Source organism: Rhinolophus hipposideros, assembly GCF_964194185.1.
Source record: "Rhinolophus hipposideros genome assembly, chromosome: 1".
Taxonomy (NCBI): Eukaryota; Metazoa; Chordata; class Mammalia; order Chiroptera; family Rhinolophidae; genus Rhinolophus; species Rhinolophus hipposideros.
The window spans coordinates 11,100,022-11,127,681 of NC_138047.1; the positions used below are offsets into that span (position 1 = coordinate 11,100,022).

Here is a 27,660-nt window from a genome sequence, read left to right on the forward strand (position 1 = left end):
AGCTTTTATCTCTATAGATTTGTCTGTTCTGGGTATTTCATATTAATGCAATCTGTGGTCCTTTGTGATGGCTCCTTTCACTTAGCGTGGTGTTTTTAAGGTTCATCTATGTTATAGTATGTATCAGTACTTAACTTTTTATTGCCAAGTAATCTTCTAGTCTATGGAGATGCCACATTTTTACTTACCTGTTTATGGACACTTGAATGGTTTCCACTTTCTGGCTGTTATGGATAATGCTGCTATGGAAATTTGTGCACAACAAGTTTCTGTGTGGGCATATGTTTTCAATTATACTGGTTATACACTTAGGAGTGGAATGACTGGATCACACGGTAACTCTTTAACCATTCAAGAAACTGCCAACTGGTTTCCATAGCGGCTGTACCGTTTTCCATTTCCACCAGCAGTGTATGGGGGTTTCAGTGTCTCCACATCCTCACAAACACTGTTCTGTCTGTCTGTCTGTCTGTGTAGTCATCCTAGTGGATGTCAAGTGGTATCTCATTGTGGTGCTGATTCTTTCCTCACTTTTGTATTTTGTAGAACCTATTGCTTCCAAAGTCTCAGCCTCTCAAGGGTTATTTTTTTCTTTACTTTAAAAAATATTACTGAAATATTTTTTACAGTGGTGTATTAGTTTCAGGTATACAACACAGTGATTCAACATTTATATCCCTTATGAAATGATCATCGTGGTAAATCTAGTAATTATCTGTTACCACACAAAGCTCTTAAAATATTCTTGACTATTCCCTGTGCTGTACATTACACCCCTGTGACATATTTATTTATACCTGCAGGTTTTGACCTCTTAATCCCCTTCACCAACCTTTTTCACCCAACCCCCACCCCCCCTTATATTTTTCTTTCAGGATAAATTGCCTTGCAGTCTGTGAGTGTTTGGGGTTCTAGCTTCTATCCTAATTAGTTAATATCCCCAAATGTGGTCATCACTTGTAAGAAGAATTATAGGATCAAAAAATACTCCTTGATGAAGATGAAAGAAATGAAGCTCAAAAAGGGGCTACTATTGAGTATAATCCAAATCCTTTCAAAGTGTGTGATCCAACTCTTTTGATAATACTGATTTGTACTCCTTGTTACATGTTTAATATAGCTAGGGTGTCTTCAATGAAGTAAGTTAAGAATTCTTAATTTCTAAGATTACTTGTAAGAGTTGTATATGTTGTTGGCTATAAGCTTTAACTGGTTTAGTATCATCTAGTAAAATCAGAGTTAAACACTTAAATGTAGATTGTGGAACAGAGAATAATAATAAAAGCTGCCATTTATTTTGTTCTTTATGCATGCATGCAAGACACTTAAAAATCCTCTTCCCCATCTCTCTCTTCATATTCTCTCTCTCTCTCTCTCTCTCTCTCTCTCTCATTTAATCCTCATAATAACGGAGACAGATACAATTTTTTGTTTTGAAATCTCATCTGTATGGTAAGAAAACTGAGGGCTTAGAGTGGTTAATTAACCTGCCCAAGGTCACAAGCTAATAGTGGTAGGGTCTAATTTTAAATATATGCATTCTGGTTCCTAAGCCTGTTCTCTTAGTCATTAGAATATAATACCTTACATATCTACAGACTTTTAAATACATTATTTTTTTTAAGAGTGGAGAGACATTCATGAAATTTTAAAACAAAGTTAATACCTAGTAAGGAGTAGTGGGTTGGGGAATAAGTTCAAATTCATGACCTGATATTCAGAAGATAAACTGTGATCTGATTTTCTCTTAAAAGTCATATTTACCTTAGATCCTACTTTGGATCAAAAATGGTTATCACTACATTAAGCACAGATTTTTTTTTTGAGTTGGATGTCTAATTACCATGTGGAGTGTTCTGTAGTGTGTCTTCTTAAGCAGGAGGAGACAGAACAGAGTTATTGGGTGACACTGAAAAATTGGGTATGGGCCAAAGTGTTAGTGACAGATTCAGTTTTCGCAGGATAAAATATTTCAGAATAAATCTGATCCTGGTGTTTTACATTACGTTTTCCCACCAAAGTCTTTATTTTGTAGCTCATCTTTTCTAAATAGATCTATTTTATAGTGTGCATATATAGGTCATTCTGAATCAAGTTAACTTCACAGTTGATTGGGACCTTGTTTCAAGCTTATTAAACAAAGCTCTGTAACTCAGAATTTTGGGCATACAGCCATTTCTAGAGCCTGGTCCAAATAAGCAGTAACAGACAAAGATTGTCTCTTTCTTGGCTGAAGACTTTCTCTGTGTGGCTTGTCTCAGGACTCTTTTACACTTTTCCTACCCGTTTCATACTCCTCTCCTTTTTCTATTCAGGGCAGAAGTGTGTTGATTTTCATTCTGTACTCTTGCAGCAAACATTTCTTCTGCCTTTTACTTCTATACGAGGTTCTTTGCTTGAAACCTATAATGCCGTCCCTGTACTGGCAGAGGTGGTAATGAGGACAGCAGGCCTTCCAATATGATACTGCAGAAAATACGTGAAATATTAAGTAGGTTTCTTATGTCATACTTCTTTCCTGCCTGCTTTTTGGTGTTTTGATAATTAGAAAGGGTTTTTCTGAAGATCTTTAAAAGAATGTTTTCTTTTTCCCCTCAAACTGATAGGGAAAGGAAAGAACATAATTAACATAGCATTTCTGTACAATAGTTTTAAATAATCATATCTTAAAAGATAATCTTAAAATCTTGTCTACTTCTGAAATTTATCTTTTTAATTCAACATTTGTTTTAAAAGTATTTTCCTTTCTAAATAGAATCAGTTTGGGAATATTTTAATCATTCCTTTAGGACCTTTGCTTTCCACAAAATTTATTTTATCTGTTTAATTCCTAATTTGCTCATATTATAAAGGACCTGCTTGGCCCTTTAAAAAAAAAAAAGTGAGGTTTCGTTCTTCCTTAGTCTTTCTTTAATAACTCTTATATAGAGTTCAACTTATTTTTATTCATGCTATTTAAAATTGTCTCTTGTCTCTGAGCAGGTGTTGTATTTTCATGCCTTTTTGCCTTTGCTTATGCTGTTCCCTCTACTTGAATTTTCCTCTGCCCCCATCCTCCTCCTTTTTGGCATGCCAAATGTGGCTGGCTAAAATGAGGTTTCTTTTATGGAGTCTTTTAATGCTGCTCCAGGAATTTAATAATTTTTTTCTCTGTGCACTTGCAAAACTATATTATACTTAATACATTCAAAAGATTAAATATAATGTATGTTACAAAATTTGTAACAATAAAACAAACATCTGTGAATCCACTCCAAAGTTAACTGGAAAATGATGAATTCTGTTTCTTCTACCCTTTGTGTTTCAATCCATACCTCCAAGGGAATGTTTATTATTTCCTTGCTCTTAAATTTATCACCTGTATGTGTATCCCTAAACAATTGTTTAGTTTTGTTTGTGTTTGTTTTTAATAAAAACAGATTTGTGCTGTATGTAGTTTAGCATGGCTTTTTTAATTCAGTGTTGTGTAAAATTTATCTGTGTTTCATAATAGTTCATTCATTATAGTTCATTTTTTTCTCATTAATCATAATGTCTCAATTATAAATTATGCCATTTATTTTCATTTACATTTATTTAATGGATCTGGAATTGTTTTTTCCCTGTGGTGTGAGGTGGGGATCCGTTTTCAGTGTTTCTTTCTATATGGCAAAATAGTTGCCATATTTGAATAATGCATTCTTTCCCACTGTGCCATCACTGTATATAGCAAGTTTGTTTCTGAGGTTCTCTTGTGTTGAATTGGTCCATTTATTTAACCCTGTGTAAGAACCCATGGTCTTATTTACTATGGCTTTATAATCTCAATGGGCAAGTCACCCTGCCTCTCTCTTAATTTATTTTTTAACCATGTCTTGGCCATTCTTCCCCCTTTGCCCTTCTATATATATTTTGAAACTGAAAAGCCCTGTTGGAGTTTTTATTGGGAGGCATTGAAACTGTAGATCAGTTTGGGAAGATTTGGCATTAGTAGTACATTGGAGTGGGGGAAAATGAGAGAGGTGTGATTGTGAGTAGGTGGGGGTGTGTTGTACCTGGCTTTGAAAGCCAGCCACATAATTATTTTTTTTCAGGTTAATATGTCATTTAATTGCTTTCTTATTTCTTCACCTTATTCAGGGTATTTGATAATTTTTTTTGGAGGGGTAGAATATTTCTGTTGATGATCTTATGTTCCCCGTTGCCTTCATTCTTGCTCACAAATCTTTATATTATTGAGTCATATTGAGTCTGTCAGAAGAGGTTTCTAGTTGTGTTATATTGGCTCTAGATTATGCCTCGCACATTCCCCAAATTCAAAGACCTTGTTTGCGCTGTATTAGACTATTGTAGTTATGTCTTTGTTACCATGCAGTGCAGTTTCATTTTATGTGCTGAAAGTGCAATATAACATATTACCAAAATTCAGAAAAATGTTTTTTAAATGTAAAGACTTCAAATTAAAAGAATTTTGTGAACCATTCCTTAATTTCAAAACTGGCCAAAGACATTATTAAACTACTTATTTTATTGTCATTTGATGTTAAAACACTATCCTATATTAAACTTAGTTCTTGGACTTTGTGAGCTTTGCATTTATTTATAAGGTCTCAGGCATGTACTCAAGCCTTACGAGGCGATCCCCCAAACATGTTCAGTCTATCCATTACTTCCAAATTTATCTCATCTACATTCTATTTTGACTTTATCACTTCTCCTTCAGATGCTGAATCATCAAGCATGAGCTTCATTTACCAGATTTTGTCTTTGGGGTTCCATCTGTTCTCTAGTTTGTTCTACTGATAATCCACATCTGTAAGATCTGCTTTCTTCTTTCAAGTGAGTTTTTTTTTTTTTTTTTTTGCCTTTAGGGCTTGTTTACCTTGGAATCATTGAGTTTCAGGCTTCCAGAACTTGAATGCTCATTGGACTGGCTCTGAGGAGTCCTCAGAATGCTGTTACTGCTAGTGGCAAAATTGGAGATTTGAACATAATTCACATTCATAATCCTTTTTATTGTGTTTTTAAAAGTAAAAATTGTATATATGTAAGGTGTACAACATGATTAGATATACACATACATAGTGAAATGATTATAGTCAAGCTAATTAATGTATTTTCTCACATAGTTTCCTTTTTTGTGTGTGTGATAAGACCACCCGAAATGCACTTTTAGCAAATTTCCAGTATTCAGTACAGTATTTGCTGTAATCTTCATGCTGTACATTAGATCTCTAGATTTATTCGTCCTGACGTAACTGCAACTTTGTAGCCTCTGCCAAACAGCTCTCCTTTTCCCCCACCCCCAGACTCTGGTAACCACTGTTTACTCTGCTTCTATGCATTGGATTTGCTTTTTAGATTCCTTGTATACGTGAGTTCATGCTGTTTTTTTTTTCTTTCTGTGTCTGGCTGAGTTCACTTAGCATAATATGTTCCCGGTTCAACATTCATTATGTTTCTGATGCACAATGTGATGTGTCCATGTTTTCATAATAACATTTTAGAAATACTTTACCTTAATTGCTGGGTTGTAGGTTGGATAGTTTAAAATAAGATTCAGATTTGGTTAATTTTTGGGGGGTCCTTTTTTGTATCAAGCAATATTGTAGGTTCTAATATTTCCCATTCCCATTTTATATGAGCAAAATGGAATCGTAGTGAGTTTAAAAGCTTGTATAAAATTTCACAACTAGTAAGTGAAAGAGCCAGTGTTCAAACCTAGGTTTTCTGATTTCACGTTTCTACTTTTTTTTTTTTTTTTTTTAATTAAACCAGTGGTTTTCAGCTGTGCCTCATACGTCCAGGGATGGCTGCCGGGTGATCACCTGGGCCTTCTAGTTCTTCTCAACTAGGGTAACTCTTAAATTTTATCTCCAGTATATTAGAATTGAAAACTAATTTTCTTTATATCAAACTGCCTTTTTTGCTGTCTAAAGGTGAAGAAAAAAGTGTGAAAGTGAGGATGCAAGTATGTGAAGGAATTAGTCTCCCTGCGAAAGCTGACTTCGTCGTGGTGACCACATGCATCTGTTGTTACACAAATGTTCCGAGCCCGTCCCCCTCCTCCTACCTGCTGATCCACTCCCTGCCATAGGGAGGGTTGCAGTACCGGATGGATTCTGGTTTGGACTTCCATGATTCTTAATTGGGAGACTGGGGCAGAGGTAGACTCAGATAAAAATTGTCAAGTAATTTGAAGTAGTGTTCTGAATAGTTTCACAGTGTGAGGGAAGTAGGAAGGGTGAAGAAAAATGATTTTAAGGAGAGTTGTGGACACTGTGATGTTTGAGGAAAATAGGGAAAGAACTTGAGCCATTTTGAATTTGTTTTTCCCTTGAAGACTGGAAACCATGTGCAATGTTCTTTTAATAGGATTTAAGAAGGTGAGATATCTTCAAATTTTTTTATTTTGTTTTCCCAAGTTTACTGGTTTTGTAAAGATCACCATGGTTACACCATGGAGGACAGATTGGAAAGAGGCTAGATTGGACCCGTTCGAAGGCTATTGCAATAGCCAGGTTGAGTGATGATAGAAGATTGACTGGGATTAAAGTGTTGGAAACAGGAGACAAATTCCTGGTATGTATGTATGTACGTAGGTTTTTTTAAAAATTAAATTAGAGGTATAATTGACATATAACAACACGTTAGTTTCAGGTATACAACATAATGATCAGATACTTGTATATATTATGAAGTGATCACCACAATAAGTATAGTTAATATCCATCCCATACATAATTATTAAATTTCTTTTCTTGTGATGAGAACTTTAAAATTTACTCTCTTAGCCACTTTCAAATATGCGAGTCTCCATGTTGTGCATCACCATGACTTACTTGTTTTGAAACTGGAAGCTTTGCTCTTTGACCTCCTTAACCCTTTTTGACCACTTCCCACCTCTGGCAACCACCAACCTGTTCCCTCTGTGAGCTTGTTTTTATTGTTTGTTTAGATTCCACATATAAGTGACATCATACAATGATTGTCTTTCTCTGACTTATTTCTCTCATCATAATACCCTCGAGGTCTATCCATGGTATCACAAATGGCAAGATTTCATTCCTTTTTTATGACTGAATAGTATTCCATTGTGTGCGCATGCATGCGTATATACAGAGGGTGCCAAAAAATTTATGCACATTTTAGGAAAGGAAAAAACGATTAAAATTATGCTGATTGATGGTAACCACTCTGAGCACCTCTTGTCATTGCAGAAGTCAAACGTGACTTGTATTCATCTTTTTTGATCTGTATATGTTGTGTATTACAATTTTAATACAATATTTTCCCCTTCTTAAAATGTGTATATGTTTTTTTGGCACCCTCTGTGTACACACACACACACACACCACAGCTTCTTTTCCCATTCATCCATCGGTGGACACTTGGCTTGTTTCCATGTCTTGGCTGTTGTAAATAATGCTACAATAAGCATGGGGGTGCATACATCTTTTTGAATTACTGTTTTCCTTTTCTTCAGATAAATACTCAGAAATGGGTATCTAACAGAGCCATAAAATTTTGAGTCCCTCCCCTTCCCAGAGTTCTCTGGTATACCCAGGTATGTTTGGTCCTCAGTTCCCCTTGGAGACTTAGGGAACGCTACCCCCCACCCCTAATCATGTTTCTCTTTAAAGCAGCTGAGGCTGGGGTGGAGGGAGGGGTTGGGAGAGAGCAACTCTATATCAGTAAACAAGGTGCATTTACTTGCATTTTGAGTGGTGCTGTAGTTGCGTGCTGATCAACCAATTTACCCGTGTTGGTTTTGGTTCGCCCAAAGCCCTGTATTTTGCGGCAAGGTCGTCATTACTTCATTCATTCCTGTTTGGGAACACCATGATTCAGCAGCTGCAGACACACTGCTTTCTTGAGTGGGGGGCATGGGTTTGTACCCTCTGGCCGTCTTGGGCTTGACTGGCACAGTGGCTTCCTTGTTTTTTTAGGAGTCCACCTACTTTGGGCTGCGTGCTGCTCCATTGTCAAGATAACAAACATCTCTTCAAGTTTTGTTTGATTTCAGTGTAAGGATTAGGGAAGTTTTCTAAGGCTGGCAGGGCTGACAGCAAGAGTTCATCTAGACTTCTTTGGGCCAGTTTCTCATTCTCCAGTGAATCACCTTCACCAGTATTTTCAACCGAATTCAGTACAGTAAGAGCCAGAAGACTAATCAGTGCCAGGGACATTTCCCCAAGGGGGCCAAAGCTCTCTTATAGCAGACTTGACGCACTGTCAGAAAATGCTGAGGCCTTTTACTCATTCAGTGGATAGACTAGACTGTACGAGGGGCTGAGCAATATATTAGGTAGCCATCTGCTGCCATTCTTCTTTAACATGCATTATGTGCCCACCCCAAATGTCCCCAGCAAACTAGCCCAAGTTCTGAAGATTCTCCTGGTTCTGACCACAGTTGCTGCCCTTTCTTCCTTTCATGCCTATTGTAGATGCATTGCTGTTTAGGATAGAACCTTATCTGCTTTCCCCCTCCCTCTACCAGACAAATCTTAGTACTAGATGTTCACAGGACAGACCTGCTGAGGCTGGTTGTTAGCTTGGTGGAGAGTTGGCAGTGAGCAGGGCGTCATTCAGCCTGCTGCCTCTGAACCTACTCCTGGTACTCAGCTCGAAATTACCTCCTTAGTCCAGTCTCTTTCTCAGGCAATAAAATTGAGGACCATTCATTGCCTGGTTGACCATACAATTTGGGAGAGAGCAATTTGGTCAACATGTTGACTCAAATTCCCATGGAATTCTCTCAGTTCCTGTTAATTGGCCTCTCATTCCATTTCTAGAAAGCTTTGTCTCTGTCAGCATGCCATCCTCAAGCCAAAACTCAAAAATTGTGAAGGGTTTAAGATTTTACCTTTCATGCAAGCTAGCCACTTAGCTTGCTACAAACAATATCATGCATACTATTAGAAGACACGAGACTCTTGAGTCAGAGAAGAGATGTCATTACTCATGGCAATAGCAGTAGCCAGCGCGTCAGCATTTGTGCCAGGTAATCAGCCCCAATTTCCATAGGATTCTGTAGAGAGAGCCAAGAGATGCCTACACACACAACTGGGTGCATTAAAAGAAACTAACTCCCAGCTTAGGGAACCAGATCTCTTGTATAACGGGCAGTAAGCCTTCCTCACCTTTGCCCTACAGGGTGACATTATCTTTATTATACTGGACAGTAAATAAGCCTGCAGTTTGCTTTCCAAGAAGACCCTATATTTTCTAAGGCTGTTTACTATATAAATATCCAGAGCAAAGGGAGTCATTGTCTTTTCTTGTAAGATGTGCAAAAGTGCTAGACACCCAAGGAGAGTGTCTCCTCTACCTTGTTTTGGAGCTGGGAGAGCATTGTTTTTTAAAGATATTTATTAAAATATAGCTAACATACAATATTATATTAGTTTCAGGTGTACACCGTAGTTATTCAACATTTATATACCTAAAGAAGTGATCACCGTAAGTCCAGCAACCACCTGACACTGTACCATGTTATCGCGATATTACTGACTATGTTCTCTATGCTGTACATTACATCCCCATGACTTATTTGTTACATACCTGGAAATTTAAACCTCTTATTCTCCTTCCCCCCCCTTTAAAAACACTTTCAATTACAGTTGACATTCAATATTATTTTATATTAGTTTCAGATATACAGCATAGTAGTTAGACATTTATATAATTTAAGAAGTGACCCCCCTGACTAGTCTAGTACCCACCTGGCACTGTGCATAGTTATCACCATATTATTGACTGTATTCCCTCTGCTTTAAATCCCCAAGTCTATTTCATAGCTACCAATTTGTACTTATTCCCTTCACTTTTTTCACCCTGCCCCTCAACCCCCCTCCTCGCTGGCAACCATCAACTTGTTTTCTGTATCTATGAGTCTGTTTCTGTTTTGTTTGTTCATTTATTTCGTTGTTTAGATTCCACATATAAATGAGATCATATGGTGTTTGTCTTTCCCTGTCTGCCTTATTTTAGTTAGCATATAATACTTTCCAGGTCCATCCATGTTGTTGCAAATGGTAAGAGTTCATTCCTTTTTTATGGCCGAGTAATAGTCCATTGTATAAATGCACCACATCTTCTTTATCCAGTTGTCTATTGACGGGCACTTAGGTTGCTTCCATGTCTTGGCTACCGTAAATAACACTGCACTGAACATTGGGGTGCATGTATCTTTTCAAATTAGTGTTTTGGATTTCTTCAGAGAAATACCCAGAGTTGCTGGGTCATAAAGTAGTTCTATTTTAATTTTTTGAGGAACATCCATTCTGTTTTCCACAGAGGCTGCACCAATTTGCAATCCCAGCAACAGTGCATGAGGTTTCCTTTTTCTCCACATCATGGCCAACACTTGTTGTTTGTTGATTTATTGATAATAGCCATTCTGACAGGTGTGAGGTGATATCTCATTGTGGTTTTAATTTGCATTTCTCTGATGGTTAGTGACGTTGAGCATCTTTTCATATGCCTATTGGCCATCTGCTTGTCCTCTTTGGATAAATGTCTATTTAGGTCCACTGCCTATTTGTTAATTGGATTGTTAGTTTTTTTTGGTGTTGAGTTGTATGAATTCTTTATAATTTTGGATATTACCCCTTATTGGATGTATCATTGGTGAATATCTTTTCCCGTTCAGTAGGTTGTCGTTCTGTTTTGTTGATGGTTGGGAGAGCATTTTTGATTACAGGTTCTTTCCCAGTCAATTTAAAAAATTCTGATGAAATAGAGTCTTAAGCATTAATTTTAAACTTGTTTTTTTCCTAACAGTACCTTTTTCCCCCCACTCCTTGCTTCAGTTCAGTTCAGTTCCGTGCTTTTTCTCACCTACACTACCGTAATTACCCCCAACTGGTCTCCTTGCCAGTAGTCTTGTTCTGGCTATCCTCTCAACACCTCTGTCAGAGGGCTCTTTTAAAATGCAGATCTGATGATGTCACCCAGTTTTGTTATTGGTTCACTATTACTACCGTGTTTCCCTGAAAAGAAGACCTAACTGGACCATCAGCTCTAATGTGTCTTTTGGAGCAAAAATTAATATAAGTTCCAGTCATATATATATATATATATATGTATAAGACAGGTTCTTATATTAATATATAATATAATACAATACAATATAATACACATAATATATATAATGTACTATATATTATATAAGACCTGGTCTTACATTAATATATAATAATATATATCAATATATAGTATATTAATATATAATATATTAAGGCCGTGTCTTATATTAATATATAACATAATACAATATAATAAGACCCGGTCTTACATTAATATGTAATATAATATATGATATATATTATTATAAGACCCAGTCTTATGTTAATATATAATATTATATATATGTATTATATAAGACTGGGTCTCGTATTAATTTTTGCTCCAAAACACGCATTAGAGGGGCGGCTGGATGGCTCAGTTGGTTAGAGCGCAAGCTCTCAACAACAAGGTTGGCGGTTCAATTCCCACATGGGATGGTGGGCTGTGCCACCTGCAACAAAGATTGAAAATGGCGACTGGACTTGGAGCTGAGCTGTGTCCTCCACAACTAGACTGGAGGACAATGACTTGGAGCTGATAGGCACTGGAGAAACACACTGTTCCCCAATATTCCCCCCCCATTAAACACACATTATAGCTGATGGTCTGGCTAGGTCTTATTTTGGGGGAAGCACGGTAGTAGTACAAAGTTTAAATTGTTGAGTAGTTGTGTAATTATTGCTCACGTGCTATTATCCAGTTTTTAAATGTTGGCAGCTAAAGATTTTTAAAGCCATAAAAGCCAGTACTATGTAGGCTGCATGCTGCCAGTTTTTAACTTCTGCTTACTGATCATCTTTTCTATTACACCTTTGTTTATAACATGAAGTTCTTTCTGCCTTTAATAATTTCCGTTTTTGCCTCTTCTATTTAAAACCTACCTATGCTATGAAGCCTGTAAGTGAACCCATCTCAACCTCGTTAGGTATCTTGCTCTGAACACCTTTAGAGTAATTTGTAATAAACTGTGCATGTGTCACTATAGCAGACCTCATTGTGTTTTGTTTACTGATTTTTTCCTGGTTTGCATCCTCACTACATAACAGTGTAAGCGACTCAGAGCAGGACCCCCTTCCTTCCCACAAACACCAAATTTCTTTCCTGAGAATTGTTTTAGAATCAAATCCATTAAATTAGTTTGTGCTTGTAATTACCTTTAAGATATTCCCTGTTTTGAGCCTTGAGAATGTTATCTTGCTTAATTTTGAAGGGAAAGATATAGTAGTCACTAGAAAGTAGACATGTGACAAAACCATATGGTTCAACCTATATATGACCCAGTATATATATGGACATCATATATATTATTTACTATGCTTGACAACATTTTCTTGCTTTGTTTAAATTTAAAATACAGACCGTGGACATCCATAAGGAGAAAGTGGCTCGAAGAGAGATTGGTATTTTGACAACAAATAAGAATACATCGAGAACTCACAAAATAATAGCACCTGCTAATATGGAGCGCCCTGTAAGGTATATTCGGAAACCTATTGACTATACAGTTCTGGATGACGTGGGCCATGGTGTCAAGGTAAGCGCTTTAATATTACGTTAACTTGACATAATTTATCCAAGAAATATTTTGGATAGGAAAATGGTGATAAAGATAATTTTCTTAAAGAATTAATAGATGTTCTTAGCTGTCAACTCGCATTACAGTTTTCATAGTACATTTATTTATTAGTTATGTATTATACTAAGCTTGCGGCAGACTTTTACCTGTGGAATAGGTTCTGTTCAAGAAGGTACTGTCTTGAAACGGCTATTCATTAAGCCATTTGAGTCCTAGACTAATATTATAAATTTGTGTTGTGAATACCATGTCTTGCTTTCACTAATGAATAAATATGTAACAATAAAAAATGTATATGATTTCCAGATTGGCTTAGGAAATAATTTATAAATACCTTAAACCTTTATTCCTAAATATGTGCTTATATTAGTGCATCTGTGTGGATGTGGATGTAATGCCAGCAACGTAGGAAAAATAAAAAATTTTATGTAATTTTGTTCTCTGCACCATCCCCCACTCCCCACCCCAGCGGACTTTTAGGAAAGAGATTATTTTTTGTCCATGTCCATTTCTTAGCATGGGAGAATCAGCTGTTCTGGAAGGACATCTTGTAGCTTGTCAACTTTTCAGATATTCCTGGGTCGTTTTACAAACATCTAGAATGATCTGAATTCTTTAGCCGTCTCTGCTCAGGATAAACTATTCCTCTGAAATTTCATAGTCCCTTTCCTAGAGGACCAGTATTTGATTTGGTTCCTGGTCTTCAGAATATTTATAATAGTTTTTTTGGAGTCAGCTAGAATTTTGACACTTTTCCTAGGGTTGATCTGACTGGTGCTATTCCTGGACCTGTTGCATTCTGAATTATCTGGGGTTCCTGGCCCAGAGGATAGTATAGCTGGTAACACTGACCTACATTCTACTCCCTTTGAGACCGTTAGAATCTCCCCTTCACTGTCATGCTTGGAAGTTATATGTAATGTTGGAACACTTTGCAAGTGTAGCGGAGACTACCTGTTTGTTTCTTGTATTTTTACCCAGAGATGTGGCTCTGGTTGTGTAAGAGCTTAAATTCAGTTTTAAGATTTTTAGACTAGATTGATGTACAGGATTTGGATTTTGAGAGCCTGAAAGAACTTCTTTTGTATTATTACGTGCCTTTGGATTAAACATGATAAACATATACACACACGTATATGTATATGTATATATACACATACACATATATACATATACATATACATATACGTGTGTGTATACCGTATTTCCCCCAAAATAAGACCTAGCCAGACAATCAGCTCTAATGTGTCTTTTGGAACAAAAATTGATATAAGACCTGGTCTTATATTATGTTAGATAAGACCCAGTCTTACAGTAAAATAAGACCAAGCCTTATATTAATTTTTGCTGCTAAAGACGCATGAGACCTGATGGTCCAGCTAGGTCTTATTTTCGGGGAAACACTGTATACGCACACACACATACATACACTCTCATACTCTCATATTCACTTCCTCTTTTGTCTAATCTTGCTTTTTCTTTCTATTAAAGCAATACATACTCATAAACAAAAATTCTGTCACCATTTTCGAAGTGAATATCCTCTATTATCCCTCCACTAATAATTGTGTTTAAGTTTAATACATACGTAGTACTTAGTAGGATATAAGATGAAACCTAATTTTACAAGGAAATTTTGGGTGAGAATATTCAACTGTTTCATCCTACATGTATAAACGGGAAGTATAAACACAGCATAATACATTCTGAGAGTATACAGATGTGAATTTTGGCAGTTTACTTTTTGTATATATAGATATTTTAGACAGGGTTTTTTTTCTAACTTAAAAAAATTGTGGTAAAGTTTATCAGTTAACCATTTTAAGTATACAGTTTTGTAGCTTTAAGTACACTCACATTGTTATACAGGCTATTTTAAAATATATTTTTGAGTTAATAGGGTGGTCTGTGAGAACAATATGTCTTAGAAGCTATTATATGGCATATTTGTCCATATTTTGTTTCTGTGTTATACAAATATAAACACAATTATTTTTTCCCTACTAGTCTCATTGCTGCTTTGTTTCTCCAGTTTTCTGATTTCTCTAAAAGATCATCACTGACAATATTTCTAGTATATCTTATCTTCAAGGATAATAATGTTATTCAAGTTTAATTTCTAAATCCAGGTGTGAAATGTAGTGACTCGGTAGAATTCCAGACATTTATTTCCAGATAAAAATAAGCAATATCATTCTAAACAAACATTAAAGAATACCAAAATTCTGGCAGTTCGTGGAAATGATAATTTATCTAAGACAACGTACATTCCTCCTTTGGATGATTTCCTTAATGTTGTGTTTACTATCATCTGAAAAATGATAGCTACGTATTTAAAACAGCAGATGTTATGGAAAGAACTTGAAACCGCCCAAAATGTAGAAAAGGTTAATTCTACAACTGGACAATCTTTTTTCTTAAGTGGGATAGTACAAGTAGTGATGCGTTAGGACTGTACACATTATTTCATATTATTCATATGTACACATGTTCATATTATTTCATACGTACATACTATTTTACAGAAGACTATTTATGTGTCATAGAAGTAGGCTTTAAGATCAAAGCAGTTTTTCTGCAGTTTTGAATTTTGACTAAACTGGTTCAGAAGAAAACTTAGAACTAAACCTATAACTTCCTGCTAGTGTTGGCCTGCTCAGATTTGGGTTCGTGAGTTACAAATAAGATTTCCAGACCGTTTATTCTGTAGTTAGAATGTGGCCAAGTTATTGCTGTGCATAATGATTTCGTTCTTAAACATTGAGGTGTTAGGTCTTTTTCTGAATTTGGAAGCAACCTATTATTTTTCATTTTAACATTTGCAGTTTATCACTTTTTAAAATGGTATGCTACTGTTCAAATAATGAACACTTATACTTAAGCATTTATTATCCAGTGGAGTCTTAGGTCTCATAAGCTGATATGTTAAAGTGGCCTCACATTTCATGTGTTACGGCATTTATGTTTAAATCAAAGTTTATCATCTGTGATTCAGTCGGATAAAATACTGACCTAACATTATTTGACCTGTATGCGATTGGCATAATTAAGTCATAGTTTCCTTATGAATATATTCTTTAAAAAATATGTGATACATTTCCCTGCTGCTTATGGATATCGTTTTCTTTACGAAATATTGAAATAATGGCTGGGTAAAAGCTTGTTAACATGAATTGAATAACTGTAAATGTAAACCTGTCCTATCAGATGTGACTTATTTAGAATTAATTTCTACTTTTTCCCCCTTTTTTTTGCCAACGTAAAGTGGCTAAAAGCCAAGGTAAGAGATACTACTTATCATTTGATCCACAGTATTACCTCTATATTGATAGAGGCTGCAGAGCCACTAAAATTTGAAAACTCTTCCTATGTCTGTCTGCTTTTTCCCCATAGGATTTATAGTAGATTAAATAAACTCAGTTCAAATCAGCAACATTTAGCTTGGATGTGTTAATATATCAAAGATATATTGACATCTGCATTTATATAGGAACATTAATTTTGCTAACATTTATTGCTTTGCTCATTTTTTGATAGTTGCCTTGCTTTTATTGACTTACAATTAGGAGGTTTCCCAGACATCATGTATGACTTTGTTACTGAATTGTTAGGATAAAGATGATTTTTCAAATTTTAGCAAGTTTTACTTGCTAAATTTTACTGAGATCTGTAGTTTATATTCAGAAATTTTGGGAAACCCAGTACTTGAATGCAAATAAGTTTGATCTCAGTGAACATGTTTAACAAGAAAATAATATATAAAATCCAATAATCTCACCTATATTTTACCATAAATTGGTACGAATAGCACAAAATAGTAGGAAAAGCCAAGTGCAAGTTGTTTCATGACTTTTTAAAATGTGGTACCAAAGTCTGTTAAAACTGTCTGGGAATCCTTCACATTCTGATATTTAAAAAAATAATAATACATGGTATCAAAACACCAAGGGAACAATTTGATATAAAAATAAAAGCTCTTTTTTCTACATTTTAGCATGGAAATAACCAGCCTGTAAGAACTGGCACACTGTCGAGAACAAATCCTCCTACTCAGAAACCACCAAGTCCTCCTATGTCAGGCCGGGGAACTTTGGGGTAAGAATTCAACCACACTTTACAAGAAAATTCATATGCTAAAGGAAGATATTTCTGTGGCTTAATTAAATGTATGGATCCTTGCTATGGGACCTTCTCAATGTGGCACTACCTTTTATAAATTCATTTTGGTTCTTATTTTGTTGGACAGAATCCAAAATGAATTGGCCTGTTTTATAATAACATTCTCTATAGATACCTGTACCAGACAAGTTCTTTTGTATATGTATAAATGAACATTATTTATATTTTATTTTTACTTCCTCTTCTAAAAAATTATAAATTTGGCTTAAATTTATTTCAAATGAACTGACCAGAGGATTCCATGTGGTGCTTTCACATGTATTTACAATATGTATATTATAGAACTCTGAATAAGTGGTCTATTTTGTGTAGTTTGGCTCGGTAACCTGTAGGTCTCCTGTTTCCCCTACTCCTCACCTGAGTGAGACTCTACCTGGAGTACTTCTAACTGCTTCTGCTGGTAATCGTGGAGCCCTTATGGGGAAGGCCAGCTCACAGAGAAGTAGAAAAGGGAACAGTTGGTGGCTTCTTCCTTCTCAGTTCTCAATGCAATTAAAATATTGAATAATTGGTTACGCCTTTCTGGAAGATTGTTCATCTAAGCATAGGAAATAATGTATTAGAGTCCTTGTTTTTAGTGGAGGATTGGGAAATCATTATTTTATAGTAATACAGATCAATAATCAACTTTTTAATAGAATCTTGGTTATTATTTTCCTTCCATAAACCCCTTACCTCTGGGGAATAAAAACATTAAGTTGTTAAATAGAAAAGTTAAAATCATTTATTGAGAAATTAATGGCATTACATGTGGGATCAAAATGTACTTGTCCATATATTTCCATATTGAGGTAGGAATATATTGTAGAGGAGATATTTAGCTTCCATAATGGCTAAGGACAGTAGATTATGGGTGACTAAGCTAGAAATAATGTATATTTAAAAGTTTGATATTCTTGAGCATTTAAAAAAATTGGAACCAAGATTTTTAGAAAGAAGGCTAGAACTTTTAATGAATTACCCTTTCCTATGGCTTTCCCAAGAAAAGGTAACAAATTTAGTTTTTGCACAAAGTAACAAAATTCATATACCCCAATTAAGAATTTTCCTAAAACTTTATTGTTACAAGATAAAAAAGTCGTGTTATACTTGGTTACAAAGGGACAGTCACAAATTTGGGGGAAAATAGCATTTTATCTTTTGTATTCATCATTGCTCTCTATAATGCTTCTTTAGACGGAATACTCCTTACAAAACCCTGGAACCTGTTAAACCTCCAACAGTTCCTAATGACTACATGACAAGTCCTGCTAGGCTTGGAAGTCAGCATAGCCCAGGCAGGACAGCTTCTTTAAACCAGAGACCGAGGACACACAGGTAATCCTTCAGGTTGAGCGTTTGAACATTTGAGAGTGGGGGTTATGGACTGGTCACAGACTCTGAAGTTGCTGAGTAAAGTACTGCTCTAATGCTAACACAGAAATAGAGGGGAAAAGTTGGGGGTAATAGTATTGGATCTGTTCCTGTCACTTTGTGTCATAACTTCTGTTTTTTAGATTTTTTAATACATACTTATATTAGCAGATTGCTACTGTATCTTCCTTTTGACAGAGGTACAGATGTACATTTGGATCAACGCTAAAGAGTGTTTTTTAAAATAATCTTTCAAAAAAGATCAAGGCAGCCACTCTTAAATAGTTTTGGATAAGATGTTAAATATCAGAAATTATACAACATGATTTAAACTTGAAGAGATTGGAGGAAAGAAGGCTTAGCTTAGATCTGACCAAGAATTTATTAAGAGAATTGATATACTCTATATGGATTTTTATAAACTTGCTTATGGAGCATAACATACATTTAGAAAAGTATACACTTTATTAATTATACAACTTAATGGATTAATACAAATTGAACATACTCATATAGACATCACCAGGTCAGAAAATGGAACATTACCAATAACCCAGAAGTCTCCCTCAGGTCCTTTTCCCTGTTATTACCTTTCTCTTCTTTCTTTCAATAGTAGCCACTCCATTTGGGGACACTTTTTATAAAGCCAGACAAATTTATTGTATAGCTTAATTTGTTTTATTCTTCAATTTTACCTCTCACTTCATACGTTGGGCAAGAACCTCTGCTTACCTTGACTTTTAGGTTGGTATATTACACATACAACTTAGCAAAATCATTTTTACGGTTTCAACTAAATAAGAGTATCAGGCTGTTAGATGGTGTGTAATTGGCATTTGTTATTGCTGCTGTTAATAAATAAATTCTTATATTGATACCTGCCGTTATTGTATCAGGTTAAGTTCAGTGAAGACCAAAATTGTTCTTTTTTTGTTTGTTATTTGAATTATTGTATTCAAGCATGGTTTTTGTCTGCAGTTTAATCATATTTAGCAACCAGTTAAGACTTCATTAGATGCTAGGGATATACCGGTAAGATATAGTTCTTTTATTCAGAACTCCTTCTGTTAAAACAGGATCAACAAACTTCTTTATAAAGGGCCAGATTGTCAGTATTTTAGGATCTGTGGACCATATGGTCTCCGTTGCAATTACTCAGCTCCCCATTGTAGCACTAATGCAGCCATGGACAACATATAAATGAATGAGTGAGGCTGTCTTCCAATAATATTTTATATACGGTACTGACATTTGACTTTCATATAATTTTAATGTGTCATAAATTATTCCCTTTTTGATTTTTTTCCAGCTATTTAAAAATGTAGAAAATGTTCTTAGCTCATAGGTCATAAAAAATTGTATCATTAGTCAGATTTGGCTTATGGGCTGTAATTTGACAACCCCCATATTAGAAAAAAGGCAGATAAGCCAATAATTGTAGAAGAGAATAATAAATGCAAACATTTTCATATGTCTGTGATGCATTGATGGCATAAGGCAGAGAGTATTGATCACCTGGCTTAAGGGAATTAAGGGAAGCCTTCACATTGAAGCTATTTTTGTTATGTAAACAGCTTTCTGTTTTTCTTTCATTAACGTGATAATGTAATTATAGAATGATCACATTGGAGGAAAAAAATAAAAAGTTTATTTTTTAGGCAGTGCAAGTCTTTGTCCTGTTGAATTTCTGGGCCTATTGAGCGAATGATGTTGATTTTAAAACATAATACGGGGTGTAAGACTACGCATGCACATATGTACATTTGCATACATGTACATGCACACATTACAAAAACAGTTGGGTAGTACAAGGTCTTTTACCTAAAGGGACAGTAAATCCATAGGAATTACTATGGATTCCCTATTACATAGGGAATTGGCTAGAGTGTAACAGTAGCAGCTATTCTAGAATGCCTCACTCTGAAACTTCACTACTATCTTTTTTTTTTTTTTGCTCATTTTCCAGAAAATTTCCTGTTTTATCACCGTTCTTTGAGATGAGTGGAGGTTTTCATACTAATTCCAGACAAAAATTGGTTAACCTTTTTATTGATTTCTATAGCATCTTGTGCATTTTTTGTGTGTGGCATCAATCACACTGTTTTTTAATGTCTGTTTTCCCATTCTCACTATGAACTCCATGGCAACATGGTTCATGTCTGGTTTATTCACTGCTGTTCATAGTAGGTTTTAAATAAACCCTTATTGACTCGTTGTGCTATAAGATTTTATTGGTCATTCACTTCTCAATAGGATGATCTCTTCTGATACTTCTGAGTACTATGTTATGATTGTATTGGTTTCCAGTATGATTGAGAGGTAGAGTGAAACACAAGAACCATTTCAAGTATTAGGGTTAAAATTTGTATTGAACAATTTTAAAAATGTATTTTTATATATGTATCGTAAAAGGGAATATTTAGTGACTGAGTTGAATATTGTAATGTTTTTGGATAAATCTCTAGAATTGCTTTTCTCACATTTTTTTCTTTTCAGTGGAAGTAGTGGGGGAAGTGGAAGTCGAGAAAACAGTGGAAGCAGCAGTATTGGCATTCCCATTGCCGTGCCTACACCTTCACCACCCACTATTGGACCAGGTATGTTATTTATAAATCTATTTTAATATGTGGTAGTATTTATGAGCTTGATTATGGAAGTCTGAATTTAGTTTTATTAGATAAGATTATTAAATTTACGCGATTGTTACTAGAATATAAACGCTAACCACAAATTTGAAAGCATTTTCAGGTTGTTTTTCACAGTTTTGAGGGTTTTACCAGCTATTTCTCCTTACATATAAAGCATATTAAATAACTTTATTAAATAACTTTTTGGCCATTTTGCTTTAGAAATACTTGCCTTGGGCTCTAGTCAAGAATGGTATTTATTATTTTGAGAGCAAACCAATATTGTTGTTATTCTAACCAAAGGATCAGTGTCTATATTGTGAATTACGTATCAATTGAGTTTTGATGTTGTCTTACAGGCTAGTATCTCAACTCTGGTGTTAGTTTGTTCTGTGACTTTACTATATTTATATATGATATTCAATACATAGTTCAGTAAAATACCATGAATATGAAATGGGATAATAAAAATAAAAGTTCTTTTACTTTTTATATTATATAAAAAATTTAAAAACCATTGCAGAGTATTAAATTAGTCCCTTGATTTTTAGTAAATGAAATTAAGACTTTGTAGTGTTAAAAATATACATTTTAAAAGTAGTATGATAATCAGTACTGTTAGGGAAAAATTACTAGCTTCTCAAGGATGTTGTTGAAAAAAGGAGAAAAAGTTACTTATCAAAACAGGCATATTTTATAGTTAATATAGGTACGACCTCAGTGGTCTCTTTACCTAGTAAAATTTTTACTCATTTGAACATGCTTTACATATGGGTGTGTCTCTCTTTTTTTTTCTTCTTTCCAAAACATTGTACTTTCTTACTGTTTCAGAATGTTTAGTTCTCTTTCTTGCACTCTGACCTGAATTATAAACTATTTTATTAGAAAACATTTCTGTCCCTCCTCCTTCTGGAGCTCCACCAGCACCACCTCTTCCACCACTTCTCCCAGTGAACACTGTGATAGGTGAGATTGCATAACCATTGGAGTGATTTAACTTACTTTGCATAATTCATAATAAACTCCTCTGTTAGACTGCTAGCTTTTATAGTCATTAGGTTGCAAGTGGTTATACAAAGGTTAAAGTGTTAAATCTAATTTACACTAATTTCTGGTGAAAGGCCTCTGAAGTTACACAGAAAACAAATATAAAACAAATTCCTCTATAAAATGAAATGCTTCTGTGCTTAGTGTATAACCAATTTAATGTGGTTTGTATTTGTTGTTTGTTTAGAATTTTCTAGGAAAAGTATAGCAGTGATTGTTCAAAAACTGTTTTAAAATTAGTAATGTAATTTTTTTTAAAGTGAAACTTGATTTGGAACTCCCTGGTATATGCAACAGTCAAAATACTGGAGTGAAGATGGGGGACAGGATGAAGAAAAATGGAAAGGAAAATGATGTGTGTGGTATGGGGTGCTTTGAGGCTTTCCTATGGATCACAGTTTGAAAAACTCCAATATAGCCCAGTACTTATGGCATCTGAAGATGCCATGAAACAGTTTTTTTCAGTTAAAAACCTTTTAAATTGTTCCCAAGTTGAGGGTGACTGAATTGATCATATAAAGAATTCCATATATAGACTCAGTATAAAACCATTCAGCCTAGAAATACACAATAGCAATAATCTGGGTAGAAATGGATAATGAGATGTTTCAAATAATGAGAGCTGAGTTTCGTTACGGTGAAATAAAGCCGTCTAGCAACATCTTTCCAAAACATTTGCACTTGTGCTCAAAGGAAAAGGGGCAAAAGAACGTAATAAAAAAAGACCCTAATAATAGAAATTGTTGGCAGAAAGTCCGTGTGGAAAAAAAAATACCCTCAACCTAATTGATGATCAGGAAAATGAAAATTCAAACCACAGTGAGATACTACTTTTTTATCCACCAGATAGGTAAAAATGAAGACAGGTAAAAATGAAGTGGAATCACAGCCTTCCTGTGAGGCTGTACAGGGAAGCGCTTCCACAGGGAAGCTTCCACAGCCTTCCACAGGGAAGCGCATTGCTAGTGGGAGTTTACCTGGTGATGCACTCACTTTGGAAAGTGATTTGTTAGCTAGTCAAATTGAATAGATTTCTCCTTAGATTTATCAATTTCATCTGTAGTTATTTACCCTAGAGTACTGATTCTCAAAGTATGGTTACAGGATCCTGGGGGTTGCCAAGATTCTTTCATGGAATTTTTGAGGTCAGAACTATATAATAAAAATAAATAAATATATATATAAAAAAATAAAGTCATAATAAAATTTATTTACCTTTTTCATCTCATTCTGGTACTGTGGGATTTTCCAGAGGTTACACGACATGATAATATGAATGTATATATGTGTATTCATGTGTTTTAAAGATATCTTAGTTTTAATTTCTGATATAATTACCTATTGCTTTCACTCACCCAACAAAAGCTTTTTGAGGTTGTCTAATTTTAAAGAATGGACCCTAAGACCATAAAGTTTAAAAACCACTGTCATAGAGCACAAGCTTTTGGAGTGTGACCTTGGCCCCCCAGCATCATCATTGTGGAGGAACTAGTTAGGAATGTGAACTCTCAGGTCCCATTCTAGACCCACTCAGTCAGAAACTCTGAGGACAGAATCCAGCAATCTATATTTAACAGTCCCTCAACTGGGCTTGATCTGGTCAACACTGAAGTTTGAGAACCACTGTTCTAGAGAAACTCAGGAGTCATATTTAGGAATGTTAATTAGTAGTAGTATTAATAATAGCAAAACTCTGGATATAATTGAAATGTTCAAGAGAATGATAAATTGTGGCGTGTACATGTAAAGCACTAAAATTGGATGATATATTGATATACTTATCAACATGGATGAATCTTAAAATAATATGAAGGAAAAAGAGGAAGCCAACAGAATACATAATCATTTTATTATAAAAACTTTTAAATTTTCAAAATCTCTATGTGTATTGATTGTGTAAGATTATATATCTGTGATTTAAAAAAAAAAGCCATGTATAGTAAAGAAAGCAAATTTTTAACACATACCTTTTGGGGCTTGGGATCCAGAAGGGGACATATGGGAAGCTTCAGTGATACTGGTAATCCTCTTTCTTGGAGCAGGATATTTATCTTTTTTTTAAAAAAAAACTATATATTTATGATATTTATGATATATTTATGATATAATGGTATATTTATGTAAATAGGTTCTATATAATCATTACATACAATATATACTATAAGCATATAGCATATGCATTTATAATTTATACATAATATAGTTATGTATATATATCAATCACACACCCTTTCTTATTATAATTTATTTTATAAATCATTAAAATAAATTCTAAAATAGTCATAGTTTGGAACTGATAAATAGTTGGTGTTTGGTTTTAAATCACCAAGAAAAATAACTTAGATTTTATACACATTTTATTACATATCAGAGAAATGTAAAAATGATTTTACAGAGATTTCTGTTAAAAATGGTTATAGAGTTACATCTTATATTTCTAGAAAACCTAGCTGTCCAAAATTACTCATAAAAACTTTTGAATAGACAATATTTTTAAGATGTGTTTCTATTTAGAAAATGAGCTTGTGGATGATTTAAGTAATTAGTGACTGCCTATGGCTTGGGAGCTCCAAAATGTTCAATATTAGCACTGCTTCTAATGAACAACCTCTGCTGTACGGTTTTATCTAATACCTTTGATGTCTTCTAGGGGAGGTTAAATTAGACAACTGAATGAAAATAAACTAGGATGCTGTCTTTTTACTTACTCAGTTGTGGATGGATTGGGTAAAGAGGATAATATTAATCCCAAAGTTATACTTTGGAAAGTATAGTTAACTTTAGAGGCTTTGAACTTTATTAACCTTTTAAGTATTAAACTTTTGAAATGTTGGTAAAGGTGGCATTGAATAAAATTTTAAGTATTAATATTTTAGTCAGTTTATGCATTATAATTTTTTTAAAAAGATTGCTTTGGGTGTGGTATGGAAAAACTCTCCAAGTATGGAGAAAGAGAGTGGATTTTCTACACAAAGCTGCTTTACAGTTTAAAATTTTTAATAAAATACAGTCTATTTTGCAGTCTAAAATTTTTTCCAGTTTTGTCAGTTACAAAAATTTAAGTGATAGGGAAAAGTATGTTATTAAAGTTTGGAGATATACAAGGAATCTGACAACATATTTAAAAGCTTTGAATCTAGAAGTTGTACTCCTTTTAAAAATGATTCTCCTGTAATATGTATTGATAACTGTTAATACAGTAAATTCAAATAAATATAGTGCTATGTATGGAAATATGCTTACCTGTTTACATTTTATAACTTAAACTGGATTTGGCTGGATAGAATCTTACACTGTGCTTCTGAAGATTTCTCAATAGCGTGGAAGAAGTTTGTACACCAGATAGAAATACATTTACATTTAAAAACTGACGCTTTTCACCTCAGACTATATTTTGTATCTATTTTGTTGGAGAGACACAATTTACATATAAAAGCTATGTGTTCTAAAATGATACAGAAAAAAAAAATATATAATATTAGCAAAATACGATTTGGAATTATGCTAAATTAAAGGTTTAAGAATGTTACATATTTACTTTTGCAGCTTTCCACACTGTATCTGTTTTTCCTTCTGTTTGTAACTTCAGAGCTAGAGCTATTTTTTACCTTTACTTTTCTCTTTATTTTGTGCTGTGGGCTTTAAAAAGTGATAACGACTTCTTACTGAGAGTCCCTCTCTCTTTGTTCTGCTATTGGAGGTGACAAACAGTGCTCAAGTTCTTTGTTGGTTGCCTTTGACTAATGCTTTTCAGCGGCCCCGGGCTCAGCTCCTGGCTCCCAGTATGGCACAATGACCAGGCAGATTTCTCGACACAACTCTACCACTTCCTCGACTTCTTCTGGTGGATACAGACGGACTCCCTCTGTGACTGCTCAGTTTTCTGCTCAGCCTCATGTTAATGGAGGTCCACTTTATTCTCAGAATTCAAGTAAGCTTGTGCTTTGCAGGCGTACATCAATAGTGGAACTCCTTTTGAAGGAAACTGAAACTGTTATTCTTACCAGTGATAGACAGCAATGGAAACCATACTATTTCATGTTCATTTTTGCTTTTAAGAAGTTAGTTCTTGAATTATACCACTTAAAAAATAATTGCTTATCACTTTTTCTCAAAAAAATTCAGGCTTAGTATTCTTGTATACTAAAATTTACCTTTAATATGCTTTCCTATATTTTTATTACTATAACTAGAACACCACTGAAATTAAATTGAATTAATTTTTATTGGCATATTTGAAGTTCAATAACAGTAAAATTTAAAACACTGAACATCGTCTTTCTTTTAAAATAATATAACGATATTGCTGGCTATCACTTTTAAGTTTGTTAACCTATGCTGAAATGAGTTCAAAACTATTAAAAAACATTTGTGGTGTGTGCTTATTCTGTTTCTGAATAATTATAACAGTAAGGAGGATTTCCTTTGATTTCTTCCCTTTTCACCTCAAATTGCACATCTTAACACTAACTGCAATCAGTGTTTAAAGGTGATAAGATTAGAAAATAGTTTGGGCATGTAATGTTAGGAAGTTTGAATTACTTACAGTAGTCATTAATTTCGCTTTCCATAGTCAGATGCTTAATCCAAAAAGGAAAAAACAGATAAATCTGAAATGAGCCTGTTGTCCAGCATTTGTTACTGGCTTGAAGTGGTGATCACTGGGCCTAGATTAAAACACTTTTCCCATGTAGTTTTTGTAGTAGCTACTTTCTAGAGCTGTATGTTTTATGAGTTTACTTATAAAACACTGAATACTCCCCATGTGTACATAGGAAGTTGGTTTAAATTCTTTTTATTTATTAGGTTGGTGCAAAAGTAATTGCGGTTTTTGCAATTTTTGTTTGCTTGTTTTGGTTTGTTTTTATTGGGTAAGGGGAACAGGACTTTTTTTTTTTTTTTTTTTATTGAGGAACAGTGTGTACTTCCAGTGTGATACATTCTTGTTGACTTTTTTCCAAGTCAAGTTGTCCTTTCGATTTTAGTTGTGGAGGGTGCTGTTCAGCTTCAAGTTGTCCTTTCAGTCTTAGTTGTGGAGGGCGCAGCTCAGCTCCAGGTCCAGTTGCCGTTGCTAGTTGCAGGGGCCGCAGCCCACCATCCCTTGCGGGACTCAAGAGTTGAACTGGCAACCCTGTGGTTGAGAGCCCACTGGCCCATGTGGGAATCCAACCGGCAGCCTTTGGAGTTAGGAGCATGGAGCTCTAACCGCCTGAGCCTGAGCCACCGGGCAGGCGGGCCCCGGTTTTTGCAATTTTTAACCTTTTAAACCACAATTACTTTTGCACCAACCTAAAATAATGCATGTTCTGAACACATATTTATTTTAAAGCAGAGCTGGGGGAGTTACCTTATTTATTTTTTAAAATTTTAGAGTTAAAGATTAATTGTGTTATAACAAAAAAAAACTCATAAGAATTGAAAACCACTTTAGCAGAAGTGTCAGATATCCCAAATTTATACAACCTTTTTCTAGACTAAAATTGTCATCCAAGCTATAATACTAAGAAACTTTACCAGTTAGAATTTTACCTCACATTTTCCCTGGTCTCCTTTGGTGGTGAAAGGTAGCTAAAGTCTGAATATTCCACAGATTATCTGATTATTAGCTCACTAGTTTCATGAACTTTTTTTTTCATATTATACTGCATTTTTAGATCCCATCTTTATGTTTCTTATTTTTCTTCTCATTTAGATATTTAATTTACTCTGCAAATAGGACTTTTGGTGACTTTTCACCTAATCCATGTTTGTGTAGTTTTATTTTAACAGTACTTGGGTGGATTGCTTATTCTTAGACAAAACATTTTCATTACTGAATATTTATCTTTT

General features: G+C 34.6%; 1 protein-coding gene across 15 annotated transcripts in view; it reads left to right on the top strand.

Annotated features, from left to right (window-relative positions):
* ABI1 (abl interactor 1) overlaps positions 1-27,660 on the top strand; it is a 114,971-nt gene that overhangs the window by 75,806 nt on the left and 11,505 nt on the right. For 2 of the 15 annotated variants that reach the window (XM_081062603.1, XM_081062613.1), the window contains exons 3-9: positions 12,407-12,583; positions 15,891-15,905; positions 16,620-16,720; positions 17,981-18,121; positions 20,654-20,754; positions 21,670-21,750; positions 25,586-25,762. In XM_081062603.1, coding sequence (XP_080918729.1) covers positions 12,407-12,583; positions 15,891-15,905; positions 16,620-16,720; positions 17,981-18,121; positions 20,654-20,754; positions 21,670-21,750; positions 25,586-25,762 — 793 coding nt within the window. Of the gene's footprint in view, positions 1-12,406; positions 12,590-15,890; positions 15,906-16,619; positions 16,721-17,980; positions 18,122-20,653; positions 20,755-21,669; positions 21,751-25,585; positions 25,763-27,660 lie in introns of all 15 variants that reach the window. The other 13 variants (XM_081062610.1, XM_081062616.1, XM_081062611.1 and 10 more) reach the window with 8 other exon arrangements.